Source organism: Falco peregrinus, chromosome 2 (assembly GCF_023634155.1).
Source record: "Falco peregrinus isolate bFalPer1 chromosome 2, bFalPer1.pri, whole genome shotgun sequence".
In the NCBI taxonomy this organism is placed as follows: Eukaryota; Metazoa; Chordata; class Aves; order Falconiformes; family Falconidae; genus Falco; species Falco peregrinus.
This window is the reverse complement of record NC_073722.1, coordinates 20557682-20572182: the sequence shown is the minus strand read 5'-3', so window position 1 is coordinate 20572182 and position 14501 is coordinate 20557682. Positions and strand designations below refer to the sequence as shown.

Below are 14501 nucleotides of genomic sequence, written 5' to 3'. Positions count from 1 at the left end.
ATATATATCATAAAATAACGTGCCAGTGATTTGGTTAACTACTACAAAAAAGGATTCTGCAGAAATGCCTGTATGTGAATGTATGGTGTAAACTAGTGGTATGATTTAACTGTGGTACTCCCAGCTTTTGTATAAAGATCTTTGGTGGTGTTAAAAGAAACCTGTGTGAAATATAGATCTATTTATCAGCCATTATGAGCCACTGGGTGAGCAGTAGCTGGCTCTGGCTAAATTGATTGTCACAGCTCAGCAGGAAAGAGGATTTTATCTTTACTTGATAGTACAGATTCAGAACAGAAAATAATGCAGGTTTGGAGAACAGTTCAGTCTCTCAGGAAGTGTAAAAGTAAATGTCCACGTTAAAGAAAATGAAAGCTTTGGAATAATGGGGGGAAACATGCAGCGAGGTATTTCAAGAAATTCTGCATTGTGAATACTGAGATGAAAATTCACTGTGTTTGTAAGCTGTGATATTTTCCAACTTCAGAAATAGAAGTTCTGAAGTTCTGTATGCGCTAGGAAATGCTGTTCTCCTCTGAAGGGCTGAAAAACTCAATGGCTGTCTGATTCCGTACATTTAGATCCTAAAGCTTACTACTGTAAAAAACTCTCACGCTGGAATTATTTCCGAAAAAGCTTAAAGGGTGCAATTTTACAGGAATGTGAAATGCGTGGCGGCAGTAGCTGTCACCACTGTTACTGAAATATGGCCGGAAGAAGGAGCTATTGTCTTTTCCATTTGTTGAAGAGGCGTCGTAGTTGTGCAAGATGTGAGAGACAGTGTAATATTCCATTTCGCCTCTTCCATAAAAATGCCCTTGTTCAAAGTTATATCCTTTTCTGGGCTGGGTACGAAATGTATTTCGGCACTCCTGCTGCAGGCTGCGCCACTTCTCAGCAGGGAATTCAAACATTCAGTAGGGCAGTGCGGCCAAGCAGGAGCATGACTGGGTTGGTGAGCGGGCTGGGAAGATTGTAGTCCTGGCAGCAAACGGTTACCTGATAGATGTAGATATACATAGACACTTGTGCAGTTGCACCCATAAATTGCAGTTGGTTCGAGCAAACAGTGCTTGTGTTTTGTGCTGAACTAAAATTGGCCCTTCATAACTTTTTGAATGAGACTGTTGTTTGTCAGGGATGTACATACTTTTTGGGTTTGCCTAGAGCTAAAAAAAGTCGAGCCAAAAGTGTTACTGCGGAGAACCTAATAGGCAAAGAAGAGAAATTGCCAAGAAGCCCATCGGTCTAGAATTACTTCTAGGATCAGCCGTTTGCACGTGATGTGGCTTTTATTGTAAAAAATATTTTCACGGATTTGTTTGAAGACATCGGGTTGACTATTTCCATCTCTCTCACGTGCGGCCCCAGGAATTGATATTTGGCAGCCGAGGATAAGGATGGGTCTGTAGCACAGTTGTATTTGGCAGTTTCGCTTATCCACTACGTAAAGGGGTTTCTGACAGCTCCTCCTAAGTGTAGCTGCAGTGCTCCCTAGTGGTTGGCAGCGGTGAATTAATTTTTGCTCTTTGTAAACGAGAAGTACTTTACCACTGGCTTATCTTGGTAGGACTCACGTTACAGGCATCTTGATTTAAATAGTGAAGTTTTTCTCCTCAAGATTTCTAGGACCTAGAGAATTTATTACAGCTTATAAATTCAGAGAAGCAATTATTTGAATCGGGGAACAATGAGGTGCTGAAAATTCAACCTCAGTAATATTAATTAACAAACAGTAAAATTTTACATCATCCTTTTTATTTTAAAAAGCATGAAAACAGTACAAAGAGAAGAATGAGGAAATAAGTAGTAAGCAGCAGCTGGACCATAGAAAATAACCTGACTATATTCTCTCTTAGCTGTACAGTAAGTAGGACTAGTGATTCTCTTAAGTAACGTAATTAGTTTTACTACGTAGTCACAGGACAGAAGCAAGCAAGAACATGTAACATTCAGAAGACTTTAATGATGCTTTAAGGTGAAACATAATGTACAGAGTAACCCTCTTAACCTAGTACAAAAATACTGTGCCCAGAAACTATATATTTGTTCAAATATTTTGAAAAGATGAAAGAATACAAATGGACAAACTCAGTGGCTAGTGACTGTGATTCAGATTTTTATTAAACTATAATAGAAACGTATATTAAAACTATTTACAGTGCATTTCACACTACATTCTTTAAGAGACACATGCAGGTGTCTGCCATGTGAATACATCGAGGGCTCAAATTCCAACTTCGGTTACATCTGTAAGGTACCTTGGGCATCAGCAGGAATAGCTGAGTACAGCAAAGAGCAGGTGAGGCAGGTGTTACCAAGGGTAGGAGTTTGGTCCCTCTTTCTAGGAAAAAAGGTGGATTTGACCCGTTCTTTCACTTCCTATACAGCTCATTCCAGCTCCCACTAGAGGTAAATGGGAATCATAGAATTGACTTCAAATGGGTATTTGAGCACACCTTAGGCCCTGGCATGACAAGCTCACGCTGTGAAAGTTAGTGGAAACGGCTATTATATAGCGCTGTCACATAAATACACATTTACAAACAGTGGTACTTAGATTTGAGTTTCTCTATGGAAACAAACTTCTTTATCTGGAAAATAAACTTTCCCATGCAATTTCCATTCACCTAGCAATGACAAAGACAAAAGATTTTGCTGTCACAATTTGCTGTGCTTAGCAAACGTCATTAATTAGCAGGCCAGGTTCTGTGATGTTCCTTGTTCCCATGAAAGTCCAAACCAAAAAAGTCAGCCCTCATTATTTATCATACTCTAGCCAAATTATCTTTTCTTTTGTTTTGTTTTGTTGTTTTTTTTTTTCCCCAGTGCACCAATGTTCAAGCTTATCTTTCAAATTAGCGCAAGTCCCTGAACAAGTATGGCAGAGAACTGTGAAATAAAGCTGAAACCTTGTGGAATGTAAACTGCATGTGATTTGACAGGGAGAAGAAACTACAGCATCACAGAGACAAGGCTCTTAATCAAAGGTAATGTACAAATATGCCTGAAATACTAGGTCTCTATAAAACCTTTAAAAATGTATGAATTTATTATGAATGAGGCATTTTTTTCCATCAAAACTCTCTGCTGTCTTCTCATGCATAACTGCAAGGGGCACCATCCAGATCATTTGGCCAACATCCCCGAATTTTAAGGGGCTAGATCTGATGCTTCGTGATCTTTCTGTATAATGGGGTGGTCAATCAGTTACATAATTTTGAAAAATCTTATAAATTAATTAGACAGTGTTCTGATTTTGTCAGTTTGCGCCACTGCCAGATAAAACATATTGGATTGGAGTTCAAAAATTTATCTTTACATGCATGCCATTGTCTGAACGTGGTGCATAAAATCAGGCTTCTGTCCTCTCTTCTAAAGAGAGCTCAGCTGGTCACCAATGGAATAGAGGATTCGCTTTTATCGCTAGCTCACTTGTATTCTGTGAAGGTATGAGAATAATCTATTCTTAACTTTAAACTGCTACTAATTAAAAATACCATCTCCAAAATCAATGTAACATTATTTTCCCCTCCTTTCTTTTATTGTGTGAGATAACAGAAAACCTAAACATTCTACAGCTAATATTGGATGTGTGACTAACTTGTTGGAAAAGAAGTATTGCCTACAGCTTAAGAGCCTCACTGTTCTTTTTAATTACAAGAGGTAAGGTTAATCAGTAATTTTGTGTATGTTAATATGTACAAAAAGTAATTTTTTCAAAAAGGTTAACAAAACCAGAAAGAAAAGTGTACTTTAAGCATTAAACTGTGCTGTAGAGTGACTTTAAATGAGACTATGTCCGTGTCTGAGAAATACAGATGTCTTCATTGAGACAAGTATTAAAAATTAGTGGAACAAATTCTGTACGTAAAGACTGAAATATTGAATTTCACAATGGCTTTAATGGACTGAACTGACAAAGCAGTAAACTCCATTTCAGCTTGTTTCTCGTACAATCCACTGATTGTTTGAGAGAGACAGTACAAATTGGGGAGAATATGTTTGCGACCTGACTAAAATAATGAGATACACAACTCATGATGAAATTAATGGCAGCTGCATGGCTGTAATCCACTTGCTGGGTTTGAAAACATTGAATTCTGAAGGGAATAAACTTCAGGCAGAAAACAGCCTGGTTTTTTTTTCATATTGTTGCCTATCCACATTATGAAAGGAATGAGCCATTTCTGCAAACGTTTCACACAAAGATATGACACAAAACCAGCACTTGCCTTGAGGCGGAGTGAAACACTATATAAAGAATTTGATCACTCTCTGAAATTTCACGAAGTACAGCAACCTGCGCTTCTAAGGTTCTTAAACCACTAGTTCAAAGGGTTTGCGTTTGCGTAAATATATACAGATACAGGTGTATTATGACATTTAAATGGTTTATTTACTAGGAACTGTATTTCTATGTACTTTCCAATCTTTGTAGTGGAAGCAATTCTGAGGGTTGAATGTGTACAGATATTATGAACATACTGTATAACTGTGTTCATTTTAAGCGAACCTTTGCAAAACTGCAAAGTCATGTCCATTTTTTTTTCAAGTCAAAGATATGACTCCAGCATTCCTTTGCATTAATTATAAATTTATATTACAATAACACTTTGCTGAACACGCGATATAGCAAAGAAATACTGGGATCTTAATGTAAATGATACGTCACTACACTGTAACATCACCATAGCTGATCTGCTGTGTTGTCATCATGAAATACTAGTCTCAACCATACTAGCAAGAATACACCTTTATATACATATACTTTGTTCATATTTATATTAAATATGTATCTCATCAGTGTAATAATTATCTCAAGCATTCAAGGAAAAGAATGTAGAAGGACTATGCAAATCCTGAAGCAAAGTTTCCTACTTTTCAGAAAGTACTAAAAACGCGCTTTTTTTTGGGGGTGGTGGTGTGTGTTGGGGAGGCAGGCTGCGGTCATTTTTCTGCATAGCTATGACATACTACATACGTATATTGTACTGTGTATGCATATAAACACACATATGGAGCACTGTGTAACAGTAGTCCTGGAATTCCTAACTATTGTTGAATTCCGTATTTCTTTTGAAAACCAGGATAAATAATTTTGTAGAAAAATGTTATCAAATTCAGCTGCAATAATATATTACTGGTAGTCATTAGAGAAGTTTGGAATATGATTTATTAAGTGACAAATCATTTAGGCTGGCAGAAGTGCTGCAGACTAGCCACATAACTTATTCTACGTTTAAAAACAAATAAATCTACTATGAAACTTAGTATCGTCAAACATTTTGAAACATTTGCTTCATCTTCTGTTAGCTTCTGGTATCATTTATCTAAATGCAGAGACCGATAAAAGAGGTTGTTTTCATCGTCTTTCTGACCAGCTCTTACAAGAGGGGATTGAAAATCTCCTGGGAAGAAGAATTTACTGCAGTTTCCAACTAGGATTTTCTGGATTACTGTGACGGAACTAAACTCCCACACTTCAAAGTACAATCCCAAATGTATTACTTTTGCCTAATACTATTGCTGATTTGAACTGAACAATCATTACTACAGATTAAAAAAAAAAAAGAGACATATTCTGTGTCTCTGTGCAGCTGAAGTTACACCTACTGCTCACCCATCTTAGATTGCTGATCCTGATCTAATCCTGCCTACCCAAAGAGCAGTACTCTCTTTGTATTACTCTTTTGGTGTTTGTCTAATGTCTGTATTTTCTTGAATTGGTTCCCAATTCAAAACAACTTTTATTAGTAATCTTCATTTAAATATCAATGCTGCTTTTTTTTTCTAGTGCAAGTTAATTGATTTCTTACTTTTCTGAATGTTAATGCCTCAAACTGGCAAATCCCTGTAGCATTCTTGGCTGTTTTTGCTTTCAGTATTCTTTTTTCCTATTCCTTTAAGACATTGTGATTACTCATTGTTAACTAATCTTCTTAAAAGATGATAGCATAAAGCTTTCTTCAAAGTGGTCATAGCCATTTTGTAATAGCACTGGCCTAAAGAATCAGTCATTGATAGTCACCAAAGTGTGTCATTCCTGAATGAGATTGGCATCTCTTGCTCTTGCAGTCACATTCTCTTCTACTTTTCCTGCCCGTGATTCAGTGTTGGTTACGATGATGTCAAATTTAACTTCCACATGAAGTTAAAACCAGCATATAAAAATGATCCTGTTTAGTCTCCATTTCTCTGTGTGCTTCTTGCAGCTTTCTGTGGGAGCCACTCTTCCACGGCAGCCTGTCAGTTATGTTACGGCACTTCATCAGTCTTCCAGCAGTTTCCATTATTCGTGGATAATTATGACACTTCTACCACAAAACTCCTAGTAATTCACAGGGTTTTTAAAAATTCCTCCAAATGTAAGACATTTGCCAGGACATTCCCGTAATAAGAAAAAAACTATTGGGCGTGCAGATTCTGGGGCTTGTTTACTTCAAAGCCCGGTTCTGTCTCCTGAAAGAGGTTAGCACAGTAAACGCTGGATTTGGCTCCCCAGAGTTAGTCCCAATCTTTCCTCAGAACCTCTGGCAAGAGAACAGGCAAGACTGCTCATTACTTTTATAACGTAACACAGCAAGACTGGAAGAGGAAAAAAGGTGCGAAATGCAGTAGTCTTTAAGATACTGGCCACAACACGATCGCTAAACAACTATATACATCTATAAAGTAATAGGCTCTCGGGGACAGCCGAGTAACTGCACGCGTACCTCTTGTGGAATAGGGTAGCAAAAACTACCCTGGCAGATCTTTTTCCATCTCGGTCAGAGGTAATGAAAGAAACATACTATCTTCATATAACCTTGGCATATACGTGGTCATGCTATATCTTGATATATGGAAAAATAATACAGCAGTGGCGAAACAGAAGCCAAATTTATACAGTGTTTAGCAAAATGCAGTACTCTCCTATTGCTGTGTCTTCTATGTGAACTTAAGCTTGTGGTTGTTCAGTTGGCACCTCAGTTCCGTTTGGCTTGATTGCTTTCTCCATTAATCATATTCTTCTCCTGTTGTTCAGCTAAGGATTGCCATTTCTGCCTATTTTTTCTACAGCCATCCAGTAAAGGGTAGCAGGCCTCTGACACATGCGTTAGGGCCTGAAATAAATTAAGATCATGTAAAAGAGATTATATTTAACAACAAAGGAAGCGTTCTTAAAGATGACCATGAGAGAGACCAGAATGATTGAAATAGGAGGTCTGTCTGTAATGTAAGTTGTATTTTGCACTTCAAGTTCGAAGGCTCCCGGCTGCACATCAAACACACACCGTTACCTGGCGCTAGTACAGACCTGACTGAGCGGCAGTGTCTGTACAGCGCTTGATACAGAGGTACAGAAGGAGCCACGTGAAATATTATGCTCTACTATGTGCAAGTGACCTGTCCAGTATTCCTGGTGAAGCACTATGCACGGACTGACTTTGCAAGCCAGTTCTTTGAATGTAGAGCAAGCTGGTCATAAGGATGACCTTGGAACGGTAAGAGGACACCAAGCAGGTACAGTCAACAGGATCATATTCACTGGTGGTGTATCAACTGATTCTGGGGAGTTCTCCCAGAAATATTTGATTTCAAGACAGTATGCACATGATAGATAAATTATATTTGACACTTAGTGACGTTTAGGAAACGTTGTGACTGGAGTCGATCAAGTATTTTTTCACGATGTGGCTGCACTACTACATCAGAGTGAAGGAAAACTGAGTTCCGATATTTAAATATAGAATGGGAGGAGAAAAAAGTATTTTTGTATCTTGGAAGTGATGAAGATGTATCCTCACACTATGACAGTCAGTCCTTACTTGCATAAAGGGTTCTGTTGGCTTTTGGAATGAACTCACGCTATTTGGGAGCATAAAGCAGAAGCTTAATAGTTCCAGACACAACCAGGTCTGGGAAAGGCTGTTTGAGCTCACTGATTCTGTAACTACTACAACCAACTGCCAAGTACACAGAGAAGAATCCTGGCCCCTCTGCTGGTCACTATACAAAACGTAAAATCAGTCAGAATTTCACATGGAATTCAGGTGTCATTCAAATAACTTGAGGTAGCAAGGTCTAATTCTCCTGTAACTTTACCTAAGGACCCTACTGAATTATCAGCTTGTACAGGTCTTCATAGTTCCTTTTGGTTTTATTGGCTCCTCATTAGTTCCAGCAGACTTAACTGAATTATTATTGATTTACACCACTAGAAGAAGAACGGAGCTGTCAAATCTCTGTGGTGTCTTCCCGTTTCATTTATCTGAATCTATCTAAATAGGATTTAAAACTGCTAAATGGTACTTTATTCAATTAAAAAATGAAAAGGATGGAACACGTTTCTCTTATTTTTTCAGATTTCTGAACTTAAAGGGAAGACTTGCAGATCATTCAGTTTAACTGTACTAATTACCTAGCTAACAGAAGCCACAACGTTTCAGTTCACTGGGATCTGACCTACTCTGAATAACATGGTAAGTCACATACTTGCAGTGCTCTATTGGGAACTCATCTCTGTTTGCACTGTCTGTCAAATTCCTGCTGACTGGATGAAAGCTGAGAAAACAGTGGAAAGGCTGTCATTACAACCCTGTTTATTGTCTGCTTTTCTAGCATTAGAACCTTAGAGAGTGAACTGTATATGCTTGTCTGTTTTCATAGTAACACTGAAGTTGTCTGTATGTTTTGCCATTTATTACTCCCTGAAGAAAACAAAAACCTGTGTAAGCAGGTACTAACCCCTACTTGCACCCCAGTCAAACTAAACAAACACTGAATCAGCTCAAACTGTAGCCCCTTCCTTGCATTTACCAGTACTGTTATGGGTTGGGTCGCTTCCTCACAGGCTCCCCATCCTCTTTAGTGCTCTCTGTCCCTGCAGGCCACTGTCAGGTCAGGACACATGCTGGCATACTCAGAGTCTATATCAAGTCCCAGACACTGTCAGCTTGCTATGTGCTGTGCTGTTCCAGTTCAGGTCAGGCTTTGAGACAAGATAACAAGTGAGAGTGATACACAGAGCTGTTAGGAGGCTACATGTTCTGACAAAAATGATGCTGCTCAGACCCTCCTTTGGATGCAGCATCTTTCATCCCCAGTTAGAGAGAAGGAAGAAGGCTCCAAACAGCTGTAGGTGCTGCCGGCTGCTAACCAGGCATGGCTTTGTATTCACTGTGGCTAACAAAGCCGCAGCTACAGTGCAGGGGCCCAGCAGCTAGAAATACTAATGCACCTCTTTTCCTTGCAGGGACTGCACAGGTGCTGGGTACAGTTTGGACTAGTATCACTTGGTAGCTGCAGATGTAAGCTGCAGTGCCTATCTCAGAGTAAGTGATATTTTCTGCTATTTTAATAAATGGAAAGGTAAAGGCCTCCCATAATAAGAAAAAGTATAGAAGTTCAGGCTCTGGAGCTGTGGGCATTCAAACCTGCTCAGGAGTTCTGTTCAAAGAATTTTCTATTAGTATCATCTGTACCTTTCCACAGATACTCGGTCTTCTTTGAGTGGCCTGCCTCCTGCTGGAAGCAGTTTTAGGAGGCTTCCCAGCAAAGGCTGCCTTATTTTCCTGACAAAACAGTTTCTACAGCACAGAAACATGTGAGTTTCAGGAGCAGCAGCTAGTAGCTCCCTCTCTGTCCTCTATCCTTCTTTCCTTCCAACTGGTGGATGTGGATTCTTTTTAGAAAAGTTTACTGTGTAAGAGGGAAAATATGGAGTAATTGCCTTGTTCCTCTCACTGGAAGATTTTTACAAGTTAGGCTATCTGTTCCTCAACTTTCTTCTTACCTCAGTGCCTGTAAAATACTTGCTATAGTCCCAATGAACAGGCTTTCACTCTAGTGCTTTACTGGTTTAAAAAAAATAAGAAATCATTATGTTTTGTTTCACATTATATCTGACTAAGTCTTTCCTTAGAGAGTTTTTGACCAGGATGAAAAACACTTCAATGAATTCCCTCATGCACTGCTTTTCTGTTTGATGAAAGAAATAAATGGGATGGGAAATGTTAAATTTGGCTAAATTTCCTATGCTCAGCATGTCACACATCACCTTTTGCAGGAAGAATTCTGAATTCTTTAAAACTCTTAAACAAAACTTTTTATCAATGCACTACATGGACACCATTCTTTTCCTGGATAGCAAAGCGTTAGTTTTAGAATCCAGAATATAACCCAGAGATCTAACACCAAGTGCACTGAGCACAGCAATTACCACTAGGTTGTAAAAATGACAACAAAATGCATTAATCAAACAAACATGCCATTAATCATAAATACTAAATAATATCTTCAACGGAATAATGAACCTTATGTAACACTTAACAAAAAATTAAGGTACTAGTTTTCAATTTGATTTTTATTCTCATTTTAAATCTGCATCTATTAGAGGCTACAGTAAGTAGTTCTGGTTTTAGATATGTGCAGTTCTTTCTTAGGCACCATACCTCATACAGCTGCAAACAAACAGCATCTATGAATCCAACCTGCATGCTGGGAATTTTATTCTTCTTTTCTCTGTTCATTAGATCCTGCAGAGAAGGAGTAAACAAACTCTGTGTTTAAATGCATTAAATAGAAAACCCAACCAAAGCCAAAGAGACAGGCTGGAATTAAAAAGCAGCACCTTAAAAGGCACAGCAAGCTCAGCACAGCGGGGTATCAGTATATGTGAAGGGCAATGCAGGTAATTCAACTGCGTGAACCTGCCTTAGGAGATTGTCCTTGGACTGAGAGGCCATATAGCTAGAAGAACACACAAGCTTACTCGGTTTGGATAGGTTGCAAATAGGTACCAATTTAGGAATATATTTCCTAGACAATTTAGTAATACTGATTTATAAGAAATAATGCTATCTGTTCTGGCTCAGAGATAATGACACACTGGTGGTATTTGGGAGCCACAGAAGAAAACTGGCTAGTAGGAAGACAGGGAAGGAGTTGGTCAGTGGGAGAACCCTGGCTTTTGAATGGAGCGTGAAGTGCTGTTTGTAAAAGTCGTATTGAAAGAGGTGATTCTGCATGATTCTGTCACTTACTGTTGGTTCTATGTTGAGTTCCTTCCGTTCTTTATCTCCTTGATCAAAGAACTCGGTAGCTACAAGCTCAGCAATCTGTAAGAGATTTCACACATTGAGAGCTGTAAAACCGTTTCCTCTCTCTCCTAAGGATATATCAAATTGGGACTTCCCATAATGAGACTCTCCAGCTCAACAGCAAGCTTTTCGAATTCTAATTGTGCGCACATCTGCGCACAAACAGAACACCTGCATGTGCTGGTATTTACTCTGACAAAGCAAAGTGAAAAAAATGGCACATAGGCATCTTACCGCTGATAACGGCTGGAATGATCAACGCATAGAAAAAGATCAGCCAATACTAGTGTGTTGTATCAACTGACTGCTTTGTAGTCAACACAGAAATGTTGGAAAGAACTGAGATTCCTGATTTACCTTCAGATTGCTGCTGACATGGTGTCATAGCTAAATGCATGCATTTTGCTATAAAGACACAAAAACATCTTACAGCACTTTGAAGGACTGCTACCTAATCTCTGCATTCCACCACTGCCTTTGCGATAAGGACTGACTGGAGGAAGCAGAACTGTTAGGTGGAGTTTGTATTTAGTAAATCTTAAAAGTAAGCATATACCCGCTGCTGAACTGGCCATGGTTTGGTTATGGCTGACAAATCACAAGCAGTCATCAGCATTGCTCTGTCGAAAAAAACAGAAAGAAATCTATGAGTGACTGTATTATGAAATGTATGTAGCCACCAAGTCAAGTGATTACTAAAACAATATAAAATTTCAAGGAACATCAAAGTCAGAAAAACAAGTGAAACTAAAGCAAAGTTACAAAGTTATCCAAGGTTCGATGGTGTAGTAGACTTTCACCTGTGTGAAACGAGCACACAGAAATGAGCAAATCTGGACTGGTTCATTTGGTGGATTCACATCAAATGAACTCTTTATTTAGAGATACTAGACAGACATTTGTTTATTCTGACATTAGCAGTAACTGCCATCTTTACTGACAATATGAAGGCCAAGGACTGAAACAAGAACAGACACAGAACATGACTAAATTAAAGGCACTGAATTTGAAATACGGAATCCTTCCTTTCTGAGACAGCCTATGTAAGACTATTTTTCTGTAGCTGCGCATTACACTATGTCTCTATTAATCTTATTTTTAATTCACTGCCGCTAAGGAATCCACTTCAAAACAAACTGCCTGCCCTGAATCTTTACTTACTGGTTTCAGCAATTCAATATTTAAGTATGAAGTATCAAGAGAAAATGAACATGGCACCTAGACAGAAACCCTGCACTCTTTAGGAAAAACAGAAATGCTCATGTGACTCCACACGCTTCCTAACAAAGTTTAGCACACAGGTTGCAGACTTAGTACTTCCAGCCCAGGGAGTCATTCAGTGACCTATGTACCAGTGCCGGTTTGCCCAGGCCTGCAGCACACAGATCTCCTAGTCTTAATGAAATCCACAGCAACATGGAAAGGAAAAGTGGGTACCTGGTAACATTAGCTGACTTATTAATCATTCTGCTTTTACTTACAAAAATAGCTCCTTCTGGGTGGGATCTTCCCAATTAAATTGCTTCTTCCTTAGAAGTTCAAAAAATTCTCCTCTCCTCCTTTAAAAGAAGTTAAAACAAAAGATTTTGCAGCGTGCTGACACAATCCAAACGTCCAGCAATGATGATCCAGCCAAACTTGCTTCTGACTTACTTTATGTATAACGCTAGGTCTGTGGCAAGAATGGCCTGTTTTATCATTTTCAGTGTGGCCTTGTATTCTTCGATGGAAAGGCTGCTGAGAATCTGATTGCCCTTTACAAAAAAACAAAACCAGTGTTACTAGTGAAATGGGCAACAGCACACCAGTTTGCTAAAATCATTAAGGTACTAAATCATTATGAGTTGCTTGCTGACATCTGATGTCATTCTTTTGCCCTGCTTCCTTTTGCAAATTTCCCAATTTAAAAACTAAACTGCCAGTCTTCTTGAGTAATGGCAGAAAGCGGCACAGCAACATCATCATAATCGACTGTTACAAAATGGAACTACAAGCAGAGCAACATCAAAGCCTTTAAGTGCATTCCATTAATCAAAATTACACTTGCCACAAGCCGTATCATAGCAGTTCTCTTTCCTCTTTCCCCCTCCCTGAAGCAGAGGAACTCTAATAGATTCCAGCACCTGCCTATACACCTTGTGTAAATGAAAATACTTTCGTTTTATGAAGCAACAAAAATAACCAGCTATGACATAGAAATATAAGCTCAGCAACCCACTGTTAAACCAGAGTACTTTGGAGCTGGTGAAATGGCAACCTGCCTCCACCTTTTTTCCATATTTTTCCGTCTGATTTGGAAAGAATCATTACAGTACAAAGGGTGCCAGAAGTACCATACCTGCGATATGAAATGAGCAGTGAACACATACTGCTTTGAAATGATCGTGCAGGCAGAGTAACTGGTCTTAGAACTAGTTAATAATATAAAACGAGAAGAATGTAGTTTTATTTGCATATTTACTTAACTTAGGTTTGGCTTCACTTTGGAATGTCAACATTAGCAGTGTTTGGTTTGGTCTCATCAGGGCTGCTTTGTGTATGTATAGGCCGGAATGTTTTTTGAAACTGAGAGCAAGGACTTGGGTTTGTTCGGTGGATCATAAGAGGTCATGAAAATGGCAACAAAGCTCTTTGTTTCCTTTGGTCCAAGGAAACAGGTACTCAAAAGGATATTAACAAGGCTTCCCTTATTAGCAACGCTTGGAAAGGTTTGGCGGCACTCAGCAACGGCACTGTGATTTCAAAACTGCTGCGTTTGCTTTCGTTACCCAAAAAGGAATAAAGATCAGTTAGGAATGTATAAGGGTGGGAATCTATCCAGAAGCTAAAAATAAAAAGTAAAATAGAGAGTAGTTTCCTTCAGCATACACAAAACTGTGGCACTCACCGGACTGTTCAGGATCATAAGGCATTGATCAAAATGATGATGCTCCATGATTGAGTGGCAATACAGTTGAGCCAGTGGATGTTCACTTCTGAGGAGTAAAAAGACCCATTAGATGGAGAAATTAAATTAAGCATGATACTAATCCAGAAATAACTTCTCTTTTAAAATCCTCTTCTCATTATCAGTTTAACCCCACCCACCCATGCTTGTTCTTAACCAGTTCCTTTGCCCCTTCTGTGTAACTGGCCAGACAAAATGAATACATTTGGAAGGATGCTGGGAGAGTACAGATAAAAAAAGACAGTACTGTTACTTTGTCAGAGCACTGACAACGCTAGTTTTCTGTCTTCTGTTACCTGCAGAGACCAGCTGCATGCAAGGATTGAGAATGTAATACAAGGTTTTATAAAAAGTGAAAGTTCTTGTAGGAAAAGGAAAGGCAAGAAGAAGGGATCATTCACAAGCAAAATGTAAACAGCAGGTTTGGGTTTTGTAACATTTTAAGCAGCTGCCTGGCATATTTAGTCAGT

At 38.9% G+C, this 14501-nt stretch overlaps 1 protein-coding gene across 5 annotated transcripts in view; it reads right to left on the bottom strand.

Annotated features, from left to right (window-relative positions):
* Nucleotides 1-1946: 1946 nt before the first annotated feature.
* The window catches only part of PDE5A (phosphodiesterase 5A), a 142575-nt gene continuing 130020 nt past the window's right edge, over nt 1947-14501 (bottom strand). For all 5 annotated transcript variants that reach the window (XM_027794942.2, XM_055795438.1, XM_055795439.1 and 2 more), the window contains 7 exons: nt 13972-14059; nt 12738-12838; nt 12566-12643; nt 11641-11704; nt 11028-11102; nt 10437-10520; nt 1947-7106 (listed from right to left, as the gene is read on the bottom strand). In XM_027794942.2, the coding sequence (XP_027650743.1) occupies nt 6969-7106; nt 10437-10520; nt 11028-11102; nt 11641-11704; nt 12566-12643; nt 12738-12838; nt 13972-14059 (628 nt within the window). In that variant the 3' untranslated portion in view covers nt 1947-6968. The remainder of the gene's footprint in view (nt 7107-10436; nt 10521-11027; nt 11103-11640; nt 11705-12565; nt 12644-12737; nt 12839-13971; nt 14060-14501) is intronic.